Here is a 14,138-nt window from a genome sequence, read left to right as displayed (position 1 = left end):
TATTACCGTTTTTTTCTAAATTCAGATTTAACCCTATTGTACTCTGCTCTCTTAAAGTTAATACAAGTAGTCACTGAGAGTTGTAAAACACTGTTGATAGAGCTGGACATACCCATGTGCAACAGCTATATTCTACTATATTTATTCTTATTCTTCTCCCGTGTCACACTGCACATTTCTTCCACCACGCCATTTTCGAGCCAATGAGCTTAATAGAGGTGCTATAGTAACGTAAATGCGTCACTTGAAGAACCGCTAGTGAATTTCGTACTATCGTCGCGTAAATTTCGATGCAGTTTCTTCTCTATACATCAGATTCTGCGGGAATATTTTATTTGAGTGAGCTATGAATGTTGTATTACACGTTCGACCGGTAGAAGGGAAGGAATTCTTTCTTAGCTAAGATATCGAGGAGTGTTTATAGCCCGAAGTCAGGCTTATAAACCTCAGGTGTCATAGAATAGAATTATCTCACAACATCAGCAGATCCAATGAGTGATGAAATGCTGTCAACACTCCTTTTTTGTCCCTTTCAAAGAAAATGATAGCTCATATCGCCAAATGGCATGTGTTTATCATATGCCAGCTGACAGGTTGCTTGCTGGATGCGGGTATAAGTATGACAAGGGGCATTTAATGCGTGAACTAGGGTAGATATGCTATCGCCCTGTCCAGAATGCTGCTTGTAAGGTGATTTACAAAGGAATGTCTTTCTGACCTTCTCCGTTTTCAGCTTTGGGAACATATTGTACTGCGGTACATTACATGCACATGCACATGTCATAGGCATTGCAAGGATACCGGCAGGACATTTATTCTCCACTCCCTATATTTTCTAAATCATAAACCCCTGAGGAGAAGCCAAGAGATGGAAGCGAACCCTTTAAGCGTATCTCAATTGTCAAAGGGAAGCACACATGGTTGTCTTGTGTGGGGCTAAAGGGGGATGGATATGCTACCCACCCCTCAATGATCATTACAGCCACCTCATCTGCGTTTGAGTACATAAATTCCGCAGATATTTTTCACCACAATCTTGCACTGCTTCTAGCCAGAGGCTCATGTGCTGTTAATATATGTAAAACCCTTGTAGACGCAGACTTGAGCTGTAGATGTATTGATTTTGTTTTCTTGTTTTCTCATTTTTCTATCGGACTTCCCCGCTGCTACAGAACAATGTACTACATAGTAGTTACATTATATGTGTTTCTTCTTTTTAAAGAAGAGGCAAAAGAAATCCAAGTTATTGCAATTGAGACTGGAAACTTCTTGAGCATCCTGGTGGCTGACTGCTGGTTGCTGGCTGCCGGTACATGGGTATGAGTCCCACCTCAGGCTTGCAGCTCAATTGGAAGAGCATCTCATGTGCCCCACCAGATACAAAAGATTGCTGCTGTGATGCTGTGATGCTGTGATGCTAGGGAGCAGAAAGAGTATAGGTGTTGTACAGTACTAACATGTCCATTGTCTGGAAGCACTGAGCGGTTATCACAATCCATCTCACAGTGCAGGTAAAAGAGCCCTGGAGGATACAAGAGCAAGGCCTCTGGTCTTCCTTCAGATATTGAGTTTATGCCCTAGTCCCTTTGATCAAGACTCATTAAAGATTCAATTTTCAGCAAAGTATTTGATACTGAGAAGAATCTTCTCTTGTCAAATTGATCTTTCGTATGTATGGGGTTGTACAGATACATACCGGGCGTCATTACAATACACTCATGTCATCGCAAGATGTCCAATAGATTATAGTGGAAACGGCGGAATACGCAAACGGATATCATACAATACCATACAATACCGCGATACACTGCACCGTTCCCCGTAACCGCTCTGCAGTTCGTGTAATTTTCGTCATGGCGGGGTAAGCCAAAAAGTTCTAGCCCTAATTTCTGCTTTCAGACCTCGCTCTTCTTCTTCCTCTTCCTCCTCCGCATGCCATCTCGCGGCCGCAGACCCCTCTCGCTGCGCCTATATAAACCCCCGTTCCGCACCTCTTGTTCGTCCCGTCTACTCTCCTGCACTCCCTCCATCTTTCGTCCTCTTACCACCCTGCAAAAACGCACAATGAGCGAACTCACCCACCCCACTATCAAAGGTGCGCTGCCTCATCATCATGGCTCAATAACCTCTCCCACCCAACCCACGAATTTGCTGTACCGAAGCGGCTTACAGGTCTTCGTTTTTCTTCAAACTAACTCAGGAGTTATGAATTCAATTGAATTGAATTAGATGGCTGGTTCTCGGAGGTTTCCGATATGTGGCCAGGCCAGGCATTGACCTTGAAAGTCAATCAGATTCTTCACCATGAGAAATCCAAATACCAAGATGTCCTGGTATTCGAGAGCAGCGACCACGGCACTGTCCTTGTGCTGGATAATGTCATCCAATGCACAGAGCGTGATGAATTCTCGTATGTTGCTGTTAGACGGACGCCCAATCCTTTCCAGCAAACGGCGGTTGCCCCCCTTCCCCCCCTCTTTTTCCCTCTCCGCTACCTATAAAATGTGGTTTCTCCGATTAACTCTAGCCAATTAACTAGATACCAAGAGATGATCACGCATCTCGCCATGAACTCCCACCCCAACCCCAAAAAAGTGCTCGTCATCGGTGGAGGTGACGGAGGTGTCCTGCGCGAAGTTGTCAAGCATGAGAGCGTCGAGGAGGCTGTGCTCTGTGACATCGATGAGGTATGTATGCAGATAAGTGGATTTCGTGTGAGCTGCCAGGACAAAAACCCTTATATCGGACGAAATACAGGCCGTCATCCGCGTCTCCAAAAAATACCTCCCCGGAATGAGCGTTGGCTTCCAACATCCCAACGTAACGGTTCATGTGGCCGACGGGTTCAAGTTCCTCGCAGATCGCAAGAACGAATTCGATGTCATCATCACCGACAGCTCCGACCCAGAGGGTCCTGCGGAGGCTCTGTTCCAGAAACCATACTTCGAGCTGCTGTTCAACGCGCTGCGTGAAGGCGGTGTCGTTACCACTCAAGGTTGTTCGTCGATCTCCTTCCCCCAATCCTTCTTGCACGTGTGATTACTGCCTTTGAAGAAATAAATTTAAAAATGCACCAACATACACACTGCCCTTCTATATCCCTAGGGGGAGGGGGTTTTATTTATTTACCCACCTCTAACCCCAGTTCACCCCTTTCACCCCTTTCACCCCTTTCACCACACCACCTCACCCCCCTTTCCCTTCACACGCAAAGCCAAAAAAAAAAAAAAAAAAAAAAAAAAAAAAAAAAAAAAAGGCTACCTCCACCCAAACCTTCCATAAACAGACTACTAATCCCACGCCCCCCGCTATCCCTATCTTTTCCCCCCCAACAGCCGAAAACCAATGGCTCCACCTCTCTCTCATCACAGACCTGAAGCGAAGCATCCGCGAGATCTTCCCCGTGGTCGAGTATGCCTACACGACGATCCCTACCTACCCGTCCGGCCAGATCGGGTTCATGGTCTGCTGCAAGGACAAGGACCGGGACGTGCGCGAGCCCGTGCGCAGCTGGACGCGTGAGGAGGAGGAGAAGCTGTGCCGCTATTATAACAAGGAGATCCACCGGGCGAGCTTTGTGTTGCCGAATTTCGCGAGGAAGGCGTTGGATGTGTAAAGGAGGGCGAGGGCAGGTTTCTTTTTTAAGATGTTGTTCTTTAATTAATGGGGGATACACTTGTAGGGTGAGTAGGTGAGATGTAATACCTAGCGGGGGATATAGGCAAGGAAATATGAGGTGGGAGGGGCCGCAGTGAACTGGGCTTGGTACACATACATTTGATTGCAAGGGGGAATGAATGCATGGCGGATACCAAGAGAGTCGAGAAAAAAAGAAAATAAATAAAAAGAAACATGAAAAAGCCAGTCCACAATAATACAACTAATGAGCGTTAGGAATTCATTTTCAAGAGGTTTTATCCTATCTTACCCTACCTATCTTTGCTTAGTCGCCCGATTTGAGGTTAGTTTAACCTAGGTAATTATGACCAATACATAAGACCGTGGTAAGGGTACATTACATATATTTCTCCAAAGCGACTACAAACCATATATTCCGAATAGAGCAATCACATCCGTAAGATATAAATAGCAATAAATAATAAAAAACACCAATTTTTGTATTTTTCATTTTGAATCATGTAAGAACCGTGACAAATAGATCTATGAAACTCGAAAATTCAACAAAAACGAAGTGTGGAAACCATGGGGTTGGGTTGCAAGATGACGCGGGGATAGAGTTAAGAATGCTGGAATAGGAACGGGTAAAATGGAAAACTTTAAGTTTTTAGTTCAGCGAACGGAAAAAATAAAAAAGGAATCTCTTGTGTTTTATTTTTTCTCCCTCTTTTCACTATGCGTGTGTATGTTGCCGTCTAAAGACATCGCTTCTCTTTAGTCTTGTATGCCTTGTCTTTTTCTTTTTATAAACTTCATTGAAAACCCTTCACCCACAAGAGACGTTTCTGGTGAATAGAGGTCGGAGTTTATAAATATATGTGCTTAGATGATTTGCTGGAAGGCGCGGTTGATGGGGGAACGGACGGGGAAGCCCTTGTAGAAGTCGATGGTGGCGACGGCGCGCTTGCTGATACCTTCGGGGGTGAAATCGAATTTCTAAAGGGACGCAGAGATATATTAGTTATTTTCGCTTCTTTTAAAGCTAATGTAGAGAAGGGGGCTTAAGATTTTTTAGGTGCAGAATGCTTTTTCGGAACTCACCTTGTAAACTTCCTTGTAAGGGCCGGAAGCACCGAAGCGGTTGAGGCCGAACTGCTCATGCGAGTATCGCTCCCAGCCAAGGGTGCTCATGACCTCAACGGACATAGAGGGGATACCGTCCGGAATGACGGAGAGTCTGTATTCCTTGTCCTGGACGTCGAACACCTCGAAGCAGGGGATGGAGACGACGCGAGCAACAATGTTGTGCTTCTCCTTGAGGTACTTAGCGGCGTCAATGCAGAGGCTGACCTCGGACCCAGAGCTAACGAGGGTAATGTTGGCGTTTTCTGTCTCTAGGGCAACGTATCCACCACGGATCGCCTTCTCGATGGTTGAGGCTTCGAGCTGTGGCAGGTTTTGGCGGGTCAGAGCGAGGATGGAGGGAGTATGTCGCGAGGTCAAAGCAGAGTAGTAGGCAGCGCTTGTCTCGTTGCCGTCGGCTGGGCGCCAGACCATGATGTTCGGCAAGGCGCGGAAGTGGGCGAGAGTCTCGATGGGCTGATGGGTGGGGCCATCCTCACCCAGACCAATTGAGTCGTGGGTTGCGATGTAGATTGTGCGAACTTGTGAAAGTGCCGATAGGCGGACGGAGCCAGCGGCATAGGATACGAAGTTGAGGAAAGTACCGCCAGCTGGGATGAGGGTTCCGTAGGCGGCAATGCCGTTCATTATACCGGCCATTCCATGTTCCCGCACACCATAGCGGAAATAGCGGCCGGACCAGTCACCGAGGCCAGTGCTTGGTGGCTGGAAGTCAACGGCGTTCTTCCATCTCGTGTTGTTCGAGCCAGTCAAGTCGGCAGAGCCAGACAAAAGTTCGGGAATAACATCGTGGATCTTCTCAAGCACAGTCTCCGACAATTTGCGGGAGGCAACTGCAGCATCAGTTGGGGAGTATCTAGGAAGATGCTTCTCCCATCCTTCAGGAAGCTTTCCAGAGAGACGGCGGACGAAATCGGCATGTTCAGTAGGGTACTTGGATGCGTATTGCTGGAGAAGGGCATTCCATTCTTGCTCCTTGGCGGCGCCTTCGGTAGCCTTCTTCTGGTAAAGCTCATAGACCTGCTGGGGTACGACGAAGCTCTGTTCAGGATCGAACCCAAAGAGCTTCTTTACACTCTGGCTGTCGTCGGCTTTCAGGGGGTTTCCGTGGACTCCACCGGTTCCCTGAAGCTTGGAGCCGAAGCCAATGGTGGTCGTGACTTTAATGATGGTTGGCTTATCCTTTACTTGCTTCGCTTTCTGGATAGCAGCCTCAATGCCAGCGAGGTCATGGTTGCCATCCTCGACATGAATTGTGTGCCATCCATATGCCTCAAATCTCTTCATGACATCCTCAGTGAATGCCACGTTGGTATCGCCATCTATTATAGAGCACCATGTGAGTACAAGTTTGGGCTATTTTATTTATTTATTTATTTGGAGGGGGGAGAGGGTAACACTTTTCGTTTACTCACCAATAGAAATATGGTTGTCATCATACAAGCAAATTAAGTTGCCCAGTTGAAGGTGACCAGCAGTGCTGGCCGCTTCACTGGCAATACCCTCCATGGCGCAGCCATCGCCGAAGATACAGTAGGTGTAATTGTCGATCAGGTTGAAGCCAGGCTTATTGAACACGGCACCAGTATGAGCTTGAGCGATGGCAAGGCCAACGGCATTGGCGAAACCCTGGCCTAGAGGTCCAGTTGTTACTTCAACACCGGGGGTATCATGAGCTTCAGGATGCCCTGGGGTAATGCTATCAATTTTCTGCACGGAATTCGTCAATAAACGGGATTACTCAGGGATTAATTATCAGGCAATTCAGGGGGCCACTAACGCGGAAGTCCTTCAGGTCATCCAACGAGACAGCATACCCAAAGAGGTGGAGTAGAGCATACTGGAGCATACAACCATGTCCGTTCCTATCCGCAAAAAGGATTTTCAAAAATGTTAGCGCAAGTGTTTCCGAAACAAGGAATGCGCAATGACGCAATGACCGGAACGGAAGTGGGCATAACATCTGTTAGGGGCTCCAGCGCAATTAAAAAAAGTTTCTGCGCTCATTCAACGAAATCTCAACTCTGTGGTGATCCACAGTGGCCAGGTATCTCATGCCCCGCAAAATAAGAAGAGCAACACCTGAAACGAGGGGCGGAAACAAACGGCGCATTGCGCGGGGCATGTGGAAAAAAAAAGTAAGAAAAGACGTACGAGAGGACGAATCGATCCCTGTTAACCCAGTTTGGGTTCTTGGGATTAAAGGTCATAAATTTGTTGAAAAGGACATGAGCAGTGGGTGCCAGACCCATTGGAGCTCCGGGGTGGCCCGAGTTTGCTTTCGATGTGGCATCAACCTAAAGGTGAGAAAAACGAGTGACACATACGTTAGCAATGGAGCGAAGAGAAGAGGAAGGAATTTCGCCACGTAGCTAGAAAGAAAGCAAAGTGGATTTGTAAAAATCAACGGGTGCAATTGATAGGAGGGGAGTTGTAGAGGGCGAGATATCAGAGCTGTATATATGGCTATCTCAACCCCGCGCTGATACCCCACCATTTTCTGACAGCGAAACTGGAGGGTGATTTGACAGGAGACAACAGATATTACTTACAGCCAACACTCTGATGGTGTTAATGGCCAATTGGTCGACGTCAGTGTAGCTCCCCATGATTGCGGTGGATAAATCTGGAATAATGCGGAATTTTTAAGGGGGAGAGAGGGGTCTCCAGCTGAACTTGGAAGGAAGTTGGCAGAGGAGATATCAAGGTATCAGCAAGATAGGCACACGGAACGCAGGGAGAGAGAAGAGGAGGGAGAGATTCCTGGACAAGAAGATGAGAGAAGAATGGAGAGGGAATAATCCAGAAGAAGAGAATTAAGTTGAAGAGGAGGCAGACGCAGACGACAAAAGTCGAGGACAGGATGAAGTTCTTGAGTGAGGTTTGTCTGCACAAGCGTGGTGGGGCGGCTTGGCGGCGAGTTTGGGCAGAATACCTCCTTACAGGCCGCTGTACAGCTATTATTACCCAGGGTTACCAAAATTACGCCACCGGGGAGTCCTAAAGTGGGAGGTCTCAAAGGTGATACGCGTATCTGCCGCACGGGGGGGTGCCCTCCAGTACGGATTATACGGTTTCCATACACCCTTGATACCGATCTTCCCACCACCCTCACCACCTAACAAGTCTGTGTATTGTATTTAATGCGCTCGCAAGTTTCTGTCTGTCTGACTTATTAATTAATAGTTAATAATGTACGGAGTATACGCTGCGTAGTAGCCCTTGTCACCCACCCTCTCTCCCTTTTTAGCCATCTGACATACCCTGGAATCACTGAGCTAGGAGGAGTTATATTCCTCCTCAGGGCTCTCGGGGTTCTGTGATCCGCTGGCATCCCAGCAGCATCTTGAGACGCCACCCTTCCTCCTGCGACAGATTTATGTAGCGTGGGACAACTTACAGCGTACAAAGTCTGAGGTCTCCATCACCAGTTCCACCTGTGGCCGCATACTGCGTTTCACACCACCCTACTGATTTAAAAATAAATTGGAGCATTCTAAGAGATCCTGTGCTGTATACTACCGTTGTACAGTACAGGTGCAACGCATGCTGCTGAATAACCTTACAAATTCCTAAAGGTTTATGGCCCGTTAATAATCCGTCTACCATCATAAATTATAACTAACCAGTTAATCAAATGAAAAGACTAAAAATATCACAAGTCTAGAGAGATAAGAAGTATTTGAAACTCCAGAGGTGAGGAAGTCCTCGTAAATGCTTCAAATTTATGTTGATATTCCAGTACTGAAGTTAAAATTGCTTGGCCTACATTCTCAATATTTAGGGGCTTAAGGCTATAACTAGCTAACTATTCCTTAATTGGCAAAAAACATTTACATGAGGTTCAAAAATCAAGGCCCTATGAAGGAGTTGACTGACATTTATCAACAATAATTCACAAAACAAGGAAAACACCTCATGTCTGACCAGACCATAAATTTGATTCTATTTACAATCTATTATTACTCTCTTTATTTGGGCTACAAATTAATAGTGACAACTTTTGCAAGCATTCTGGTAACTCAAGGTTGTCTTGAGATCACAATGATAAAGAAGAGATGTGTCTACAGGCCAGTATAAACCTCCCTGGGTCAACACTGAGGGAGATGAAGAAATGTTCATTGTATTCAAAATAACCTATCTCATTCATCATCCACTCCAAGCGATTGGCACTGCTGTGGGAGCTGCAGATGCTGATCCAAGAGGTCAATAACTCAGCTCACTGTTCTAGGGAGCCAATGATGGTCCGGCCAAAGTCACTGCAAAGCTGATGTGGCTTCAGCAAGGTGGAAAACAAGCAGACGATGCACCATACTTCATTATTAACAAAGAAGCCCCTTTCCCCAATCCAGCACACAGCAAAAGCACTGAATGGCTTCCACTAGTTTCAGACGCTTTTCTTCTCCAGAAGAAGCAGTAACATTTCAATCAGTTGAAGAACCTAAAGTGTTGACAAGCTGTCATTCCAGGTGGCAACAGAGCATTTGGCTATTTCAAGACCACAAAGGATATGTCATCAGTGTGCAAGGTAAGTATTTATCATTTCACATACCTGATAGTCCCATGATAATTAATGCTCTTTAGGAACACTTTTTGAGAAGAAGTGGGGTGAAGATGCCTGTCTTCATGAGGTTTTTCACCGCCACCTTCGGGCGAGAATTTCCCGATTCCGGTAGAAACTCTCGAGGTATGGCTATTAAATTTTACACTGGTGAGGGCAATTACGATATTGTGGGCGTAAGTGATTATGATCCAAGCTTATCAAGCTGCAGCCAGTATTCTGTTGCTGGGGCCTCATTCAGGGGCTGGATGTGATCCGCTCCCAATCATGGAATTCTCAGAACTTCCTTTTGGATTATAATCCCGTGTTTGATCTTTTGGCAAACACCCTGGAAGGGTGAGTGTGATAGATTCTTGCCTTGCGGTGTTTGTCCTTCACTGTTGGCGGATTTGGTGTTTAGGAACCACACAGGCATGATCTTTTTCAGCAATCATGGAACTCTAAACAGCTGGAAAAATCAGGATGGTTGTGGCTGTCATAGTTTAAAATGATATGTTTGAATTGCATCATTCTTCAGGAATCTGATCCTGTACTCACACTCATGAGGGTAAATGAGAAGGGGGAATTTGTTTACATCAAATATCACTTCCTTGCTGATCATGGTCAGCAGCAGTTCACTTGAGATGAAGCTGTCTTGTATGAGTGATGTAGATCCAGATTACTTAGAATGTGATTTGTGGTCCACCATTGAAAAAGGAGAGCAGATTTCATGGGCTGCCCATGTTCAGAAAATGAACCCAGAGGAAGCCGATCCTGCGAAGCTGTGGTTTACTCCCTTTGGTGTGACAAAAGTCTGGCCCCGGAAACGCTTTCCGGTAAGTAGCATTCTATCCACTCTCCACTTAGCAAAACATAACATAAAGTTCACATCTTTATCTCCAGATGCACGAATTCGGCAAGCTTGTTCTGAACAAAAAATCCCGAAAACTACCATAGGGACGTTGAGCAAAACCCGCCTCTTCCCCGGGAAGCATGGGTCCCAGAATTGAAGATAGTCCCGACCAACTCCTGCAGTTCCGCATGTTCTTTTACCGTGATGCGCAGTACCACCGTGTTGGCATCAACCTTGACTAGATACCTGTCAACTGCCCTTTCATGACGCAATCCTATTCGTCCCTGAACTTCGACGGGCAGATGCGCGTAGATGCCAACCATGCCATGAACCCACACTATGCACCGAATAGCTTCAGGAACAAATTCCGCCCGGATGCCGCTGAAACCATGTATCAGACAGCCGATAACCATGTGGGACGCAAATCGCACTTCTACCATGAGGGCTTGAATACTAACAGCCCCGCGAGCTTTTACTATCGAGTCGTGACGTCGAAAGGGAGAGATAATCTACACCGCAACACTGCCGATGTTCTTCGCTTGGTAGACTATCCTGTTATTCAGAACAAGTATCTGGCGCAGTTGTATCTGATGGACCCCGAGTACGCAAAGGGTGTGTATGACTTATTGCCTGAGAAGAAGTTTGATTTCTTAGAGGTTAAGTCTGTTGGTGCAGAGAAGGTAGGCAAAGAATCGAGGTTCCTCCCTAGCTCACGTTCAGGGCGTGTTCTCCGCATGCCAACAGCTGCTGGATACAGTGGCTAAAATGGTGACAGAACGCACTTTGATTGGATGCAAGCACGGATGGTGCCAAAAGTCCTCCAACCCATCTTAATTAATCCTTATCTTTCTTTTCTTTGTATGTTATAACAATTTGGATCTATATTGTTCTCTGTTGTTAGTGGAGTCAAAGTCAAGCACTTGTATATCAAGATTGACAAATATTTCCTGAACGTTTGCCGTCCGCCTGGGCCTGCAGGCCAGAAAACCGTGGAAAGCGGCAGTCTCTGATATAGAAGAGTTAAATCTGCTTACACATTAATAAGTAAAGAGAATGATTCACAAGATCTTATCTGAAACTTAGAAGTGAAGAAAAAAATCAAGTCAAAGAATGTACAGAAGAACAAGTGTATAAAAACACTTTTAAACAAGTATAGAAAAGTTTTTCAAACAGAGCTTTTATCAGAGTTGTCATCTGAGTGAGAATTCATTCATAAAATCAATACAGAAAATACAAACTCTGTCAATTAAAATGTGTACTCTCTGTCACAAATATATTTCAAAGAGTAGAAATGATAGATCATAGATCTTATAAAATAAGATCTTAAATAATCTTTATTAAGTATGTAAGATTTCTCAGTTCTATTTATAAAAAGAAAATTAATAAAGAATAATAAATATACATTGATTATATTAAACATTTAATAAGTTTATAATCAAGAATAAATACTTACTGCTGTAAATTAAATAATAATTAAATACAGTAGAAAATACTTATTATTATTATTTACAGAGTTGTAAGAGATCTACACTGAATAGATTAGTATTAAAATATAGGTCTTATATAATAAAAGTGAAAAACATTAGAGAAGAAAAATAAAAGAGAAAGTATAAGAATCAGTGATTAAAGCAGATATTTATACATATATAAGATAAAACTTCAGAGTGAAAGAATAGAAACTTTATAAGTTTCTCAACTGAGAATTAGTAACTGAGAATTAAAGCTTTCAGCAGAAATTTATAAAGTGTAATAAAATAATCTATTAATCAGATATAGCCTGCTACATTAGTTCTCTCTTTTCAGAAGTGAGATAAAGTTATAAGTGTATAGTTCTTATCAGTTAAGAGCTACTATTTTAGATAATACAGAGCTCAGAGTTCAGATCAGATAATTATAACTGACTTATTTTATAAGATATTATTAACTACAGCTATAAGATCTTTTATTAAGAATATTTTTAATTTCTTATTCAAGTTTATTATCTTCTTCTATAATCTCTGACAGCTGTCAGTTAAAAGTTAGTTAAGAAGAGAATAAGTCAGTAATAATACAGCAGAGTAAGCTTATATAAAAGATATTATAAATTTCTGATAATATGTTAAAACAGTAGTTATAGCTGTCTAGAACTTCTATCACTTTGTATTTAATATAATAGTAGTTCAGTGTATAAGATAAGTATATAATCTGTATATTTTTAAGATTTAATTATATCAGATCTTCTATCTTATATTTGTAAGAATAAGTACTCGCAGGCGATTGTTTAAGTGTTTACAGCTTGGCGTAATATGTACTGTTAACTACTAGAAGTATTCACAGTAGAAAGATAAATGTAAAGATTAAATATATAATAGTATTCAAGCTAAGTTATGAATAGTACTATAGTAGTCATGAACTTCAGTCTATATAGTTGTATATAGTCAAGAGCTGCTAACTCTATTAATTATACAAGAGATAGAAATAGAGATAAAAAATCTGTAAGAAGTGAGATTTCTTATATATTTCTCTCTCTCTAAGACTTCACCTGTGAAGTCTTTCACTGAGTGATTTCATAGAATCAGACTCAGTACTGTAGTTATTATTATTATTATTATTCTTCAATTATAGATGTATGCAGTCAGAGACTATAACATCTATCTGAGAACTTTTAGTTCTCAGAGTTTTTTCTATATCTGTAAAGTTAACTATTATACATTCATCAATTTCAGATATATAAAATCAGAAAATTTCAGCTCAGAATACAAAAACTGTTTACAAATTACAGTATTTTAACATCTTCTGATACTTTGAAATCATTTGATAATATCATGACAAAGAAAAAGAGAATACAGTCTTAAAGATAGACATATTAAATAGATAAATAGAAAGAAATTGAAAGAAAAAGATAAAGTAAAGAGAGCTACAGAACAAGATCTCTGCAGTTTATATCTTAAGTGATATATATATTTTAACACTCTATATAACTGATTGCTGTCTCTGTCCTCTCAGGCCTGCTTCAGAGATTATCATTTTCTTGAAAGAGCTGTCACTCAGCTAGCTTCTGTAACTAGCTTATTTATAAGTGAAATTCTTACTAAGAATAATATCAGAGCTACTTAATTCTAGTTAAGTCTCTAATCTTCCAGCTGTCAATCTCAGTATTTCAATCTATCAATTGACTGTCACAGTCTTGCTTACACTAATCATCTATTAAGAATATCTAGGTCTTGTCTCATCTAGATTCTTACTAGACTCAGAGTGTTCTAATCAGATAGTTTTTAAATCTTATTTCTCAGAAGTGAGTGTCTAAAGTGAGAGAAATGAGATCTGATCAGTTAAGCTTGATAATGATTTACTATTTTACAGACACTCTAGACCTCAATCACTCTAGTACTGATCTAACTTGAAGTGTCTGAGAGACTGTTAATTCTAAGATCAGTGAGAATTAGTATCTGGGAATCTCTGAGATGAATATGTTAAGCTTGATGATGATTTGCTATAGTGCATCTGAGAATCCCTGATACTGTTTTATAACTTAACAGTGAAAGCTGTGATTAAGATGACTCTTGCAGGGTTTGAACCTGCTCTCTCTTAACATTCATTCCCTGAGAGAAAGGCCGCTAATTGAGGCTTCATGATAGCGTAGTTAATCACTACGTCACCGGGCCTCAGTACTGTAGTAATACTTATTAAAAACTCTTCATATCTATAAAAAATCTCAGTGAGGAAAAATTTCTTATTATTATAAAGAGAAAAGAGTCTGTCACTTACTTTCTTATTCTATAAGATTCTTTATAATCTGCAGATCTTTCTTTAACTATTATACAGATTCATCTTATATCTTTTATATAGAAGAGTTTCAGTTAACTCTCAATTATTTTTATAAGATTCTTATATAATTATTATATAGATTTATTCTGTATCTTTCAATCTGAAGAGTTTCAGTTAATCTTCAATCATTTTTTCATAAGATTTTTATGTGACTGCTATACAGATTCATCTTATAGA

At 42.3% G+C, this 14,138-nt stretch overlaps 4 protein-coding genes across 5 annotated transcripts; 3 read left to right on the top strand and 1 right to left on the bottom strand.

Annotated features, from left to right (window-relative positions):
- Positions 1-1,650: 1,650 nt before the first annotated feature.
- BDBG_07868 (transketolase) lies at positions 1,651-7,925 on the bottom strand. Its single transcript, XM_002621604.2, has 6 exons — positions 7,314-7,925; positions 6,916-7,058; positions 6,542-6,626; positions 6,177-6,471; positions 4,720-6,083; positions 1,651-4,614 (listed from the first exon to the last, which is right to left on the bottom strand). The coding sequence occupies exons 1-6, from the start codon at positions 7,368-7,370 to the stop codon at positions 4,501-4,503; spliced, it is 2,058 nt and encodes a 685-aa protein (XP_002621650.1). The 5' UTR covers positions 7,371-7,925; the 3' UTR covers positions 1,651-4,500.
- On the top strand, positions 1,810-4,098 carry BDBG_07869. Of its 2 annotated transcripts, none has more exons than XM_002621605.2 (5): positions 1,810-2,095; positions 2,230-2,410; positions 2,540-2,687; positions 2,758-2,995; positions 3,336-4,098. In XM_002621605.2, the coding sequence occupies exons 1-5, from the start codon at positions 1,933-1,935 to the stop codon at positions 3,614-3,616; spliced, it is 1,011 nt and encodes a 336-aa protein (XP_002621651.2). In that variant the 5' UTR covers positions 1,810-1,932; the 3' UTR covers positions 3,617-4,098. The 2 variants fall into 2 exon arrangements, with proteins under 2 accessions (XP_002621651.2, XP_031580434.1); XM_031723296.1 differs by having other exon boundaries at positions 1,907-2,095; positions 2,758-2,998; positions 3,336-4,038.
- A 1,106-nt stretch (positions 7,926-9,031) lies between the features above and the next one.
- On the top strand, positions 9,032-10,258 carry BDBG_17686 (catalase; the record flags this gene model as incomplete). The annotated part of the gene is made up of 6 exons (XM_031725346.1): positions 9,032-9,177; positions 9,241-9,289; positions 9,346-9,498; positions 9,528-9,658; positions 9,933-10,137; positions 10,205-10,258. The coding sequence occupies 6 exons, from the start codon at positions 9,032-9,034 to the stop codon at positions 10,256-10,258; spliced, it is 738 nt and encodes a 245-aa protein (XP_031580433.1).
- Positions 10,259-10,417: 159 nt separating this feature from the next.
- On the top strand, positions 10,418-10,918 carry BDBG_17685 (catalase; the record flags this gene model as incomplete). The annotated part of the gene is made up of 1 exon (XM_031725345.1): positions 10,418-10,918. The coding sequence occupies one exon, from the start codon at positions 10,418-10,420 to the stop codon at positions 10,916-10,918; it is 501 nt and encodes a 166-aa protein (XP_031580432.1).
- Positions 10,919-14,138: the final 3,220 nt, after the last annotated feature.

Source organism: Blastomyces gilchristii (genome assembly GCF_000003855.2).
Source record: "Blastomyces gilchristii SLH14081 genomic scaffold supercont1.21, whole genome shotgun sequence".
NCBI classification, from domain to species: Eukaryota; Fungi; Ascomycota; class Eurotiomycetes; order Onygenales; family Ajellomycetaceae; genus Blastomyces; species Blastomyces gilchristii.
The sequence above is the reverse complement of the archived record's forward strand: the minus strand, read 5'-3'. Positions and strand labels throughout refer to the sequence as shown.

What these genes read in the sequence shown, in the direction of transcription:
- BDBG_07869 (XM_031723296.1), top strand. Translation starts at nt 1,933, where the DNA reads ATGCCATCTCGCGGCCGCAGACCCCTCTCGCTGCGCCTATATAAACCC. An exon ending in ACAGAGCGTGATGAATTCTC is followed by an intron (nt 2,411 to 2,539) that starts GTATGTTGCTGT and finishes CCAATTAACTAG; the next exon opens with ATACCAAGAGATGATCACGC. An exon ending in TGCTCTGTGACATCGATGAG is followed by an intron (nt 2,688 to 2,757) that starts GTATGTATGCAG and finishes GACGAAATACAG; the next exon opens with GCCGTCATCCGCGTCTCCAA.
- BDBG_07868 (XM_002621604.2), bottom strand. Translation starts at nt 7,370, where the DNA reads ATGGGGAGCTACACTGACGTCGACCAATTGGCCATTAACACCATCAGA. An exon ending in AGGGATCGATTCGTCCTCTC is followed by an intron (nt 6,627 to 6,915) that starts GTACGTCTTTTC and finishes TTTTGCGGATAG; the next exon opens with GAACGGACATGGTTGTATGC. An exon ending in TGACAACCATATTTCTATTG is followed by an intron (nt 6,084 to 6,176) that starts GTGAGTAAACGA and finishes GCTCTATAATAG; the next exon opens with ATGGCGATACCAACGTGGCA.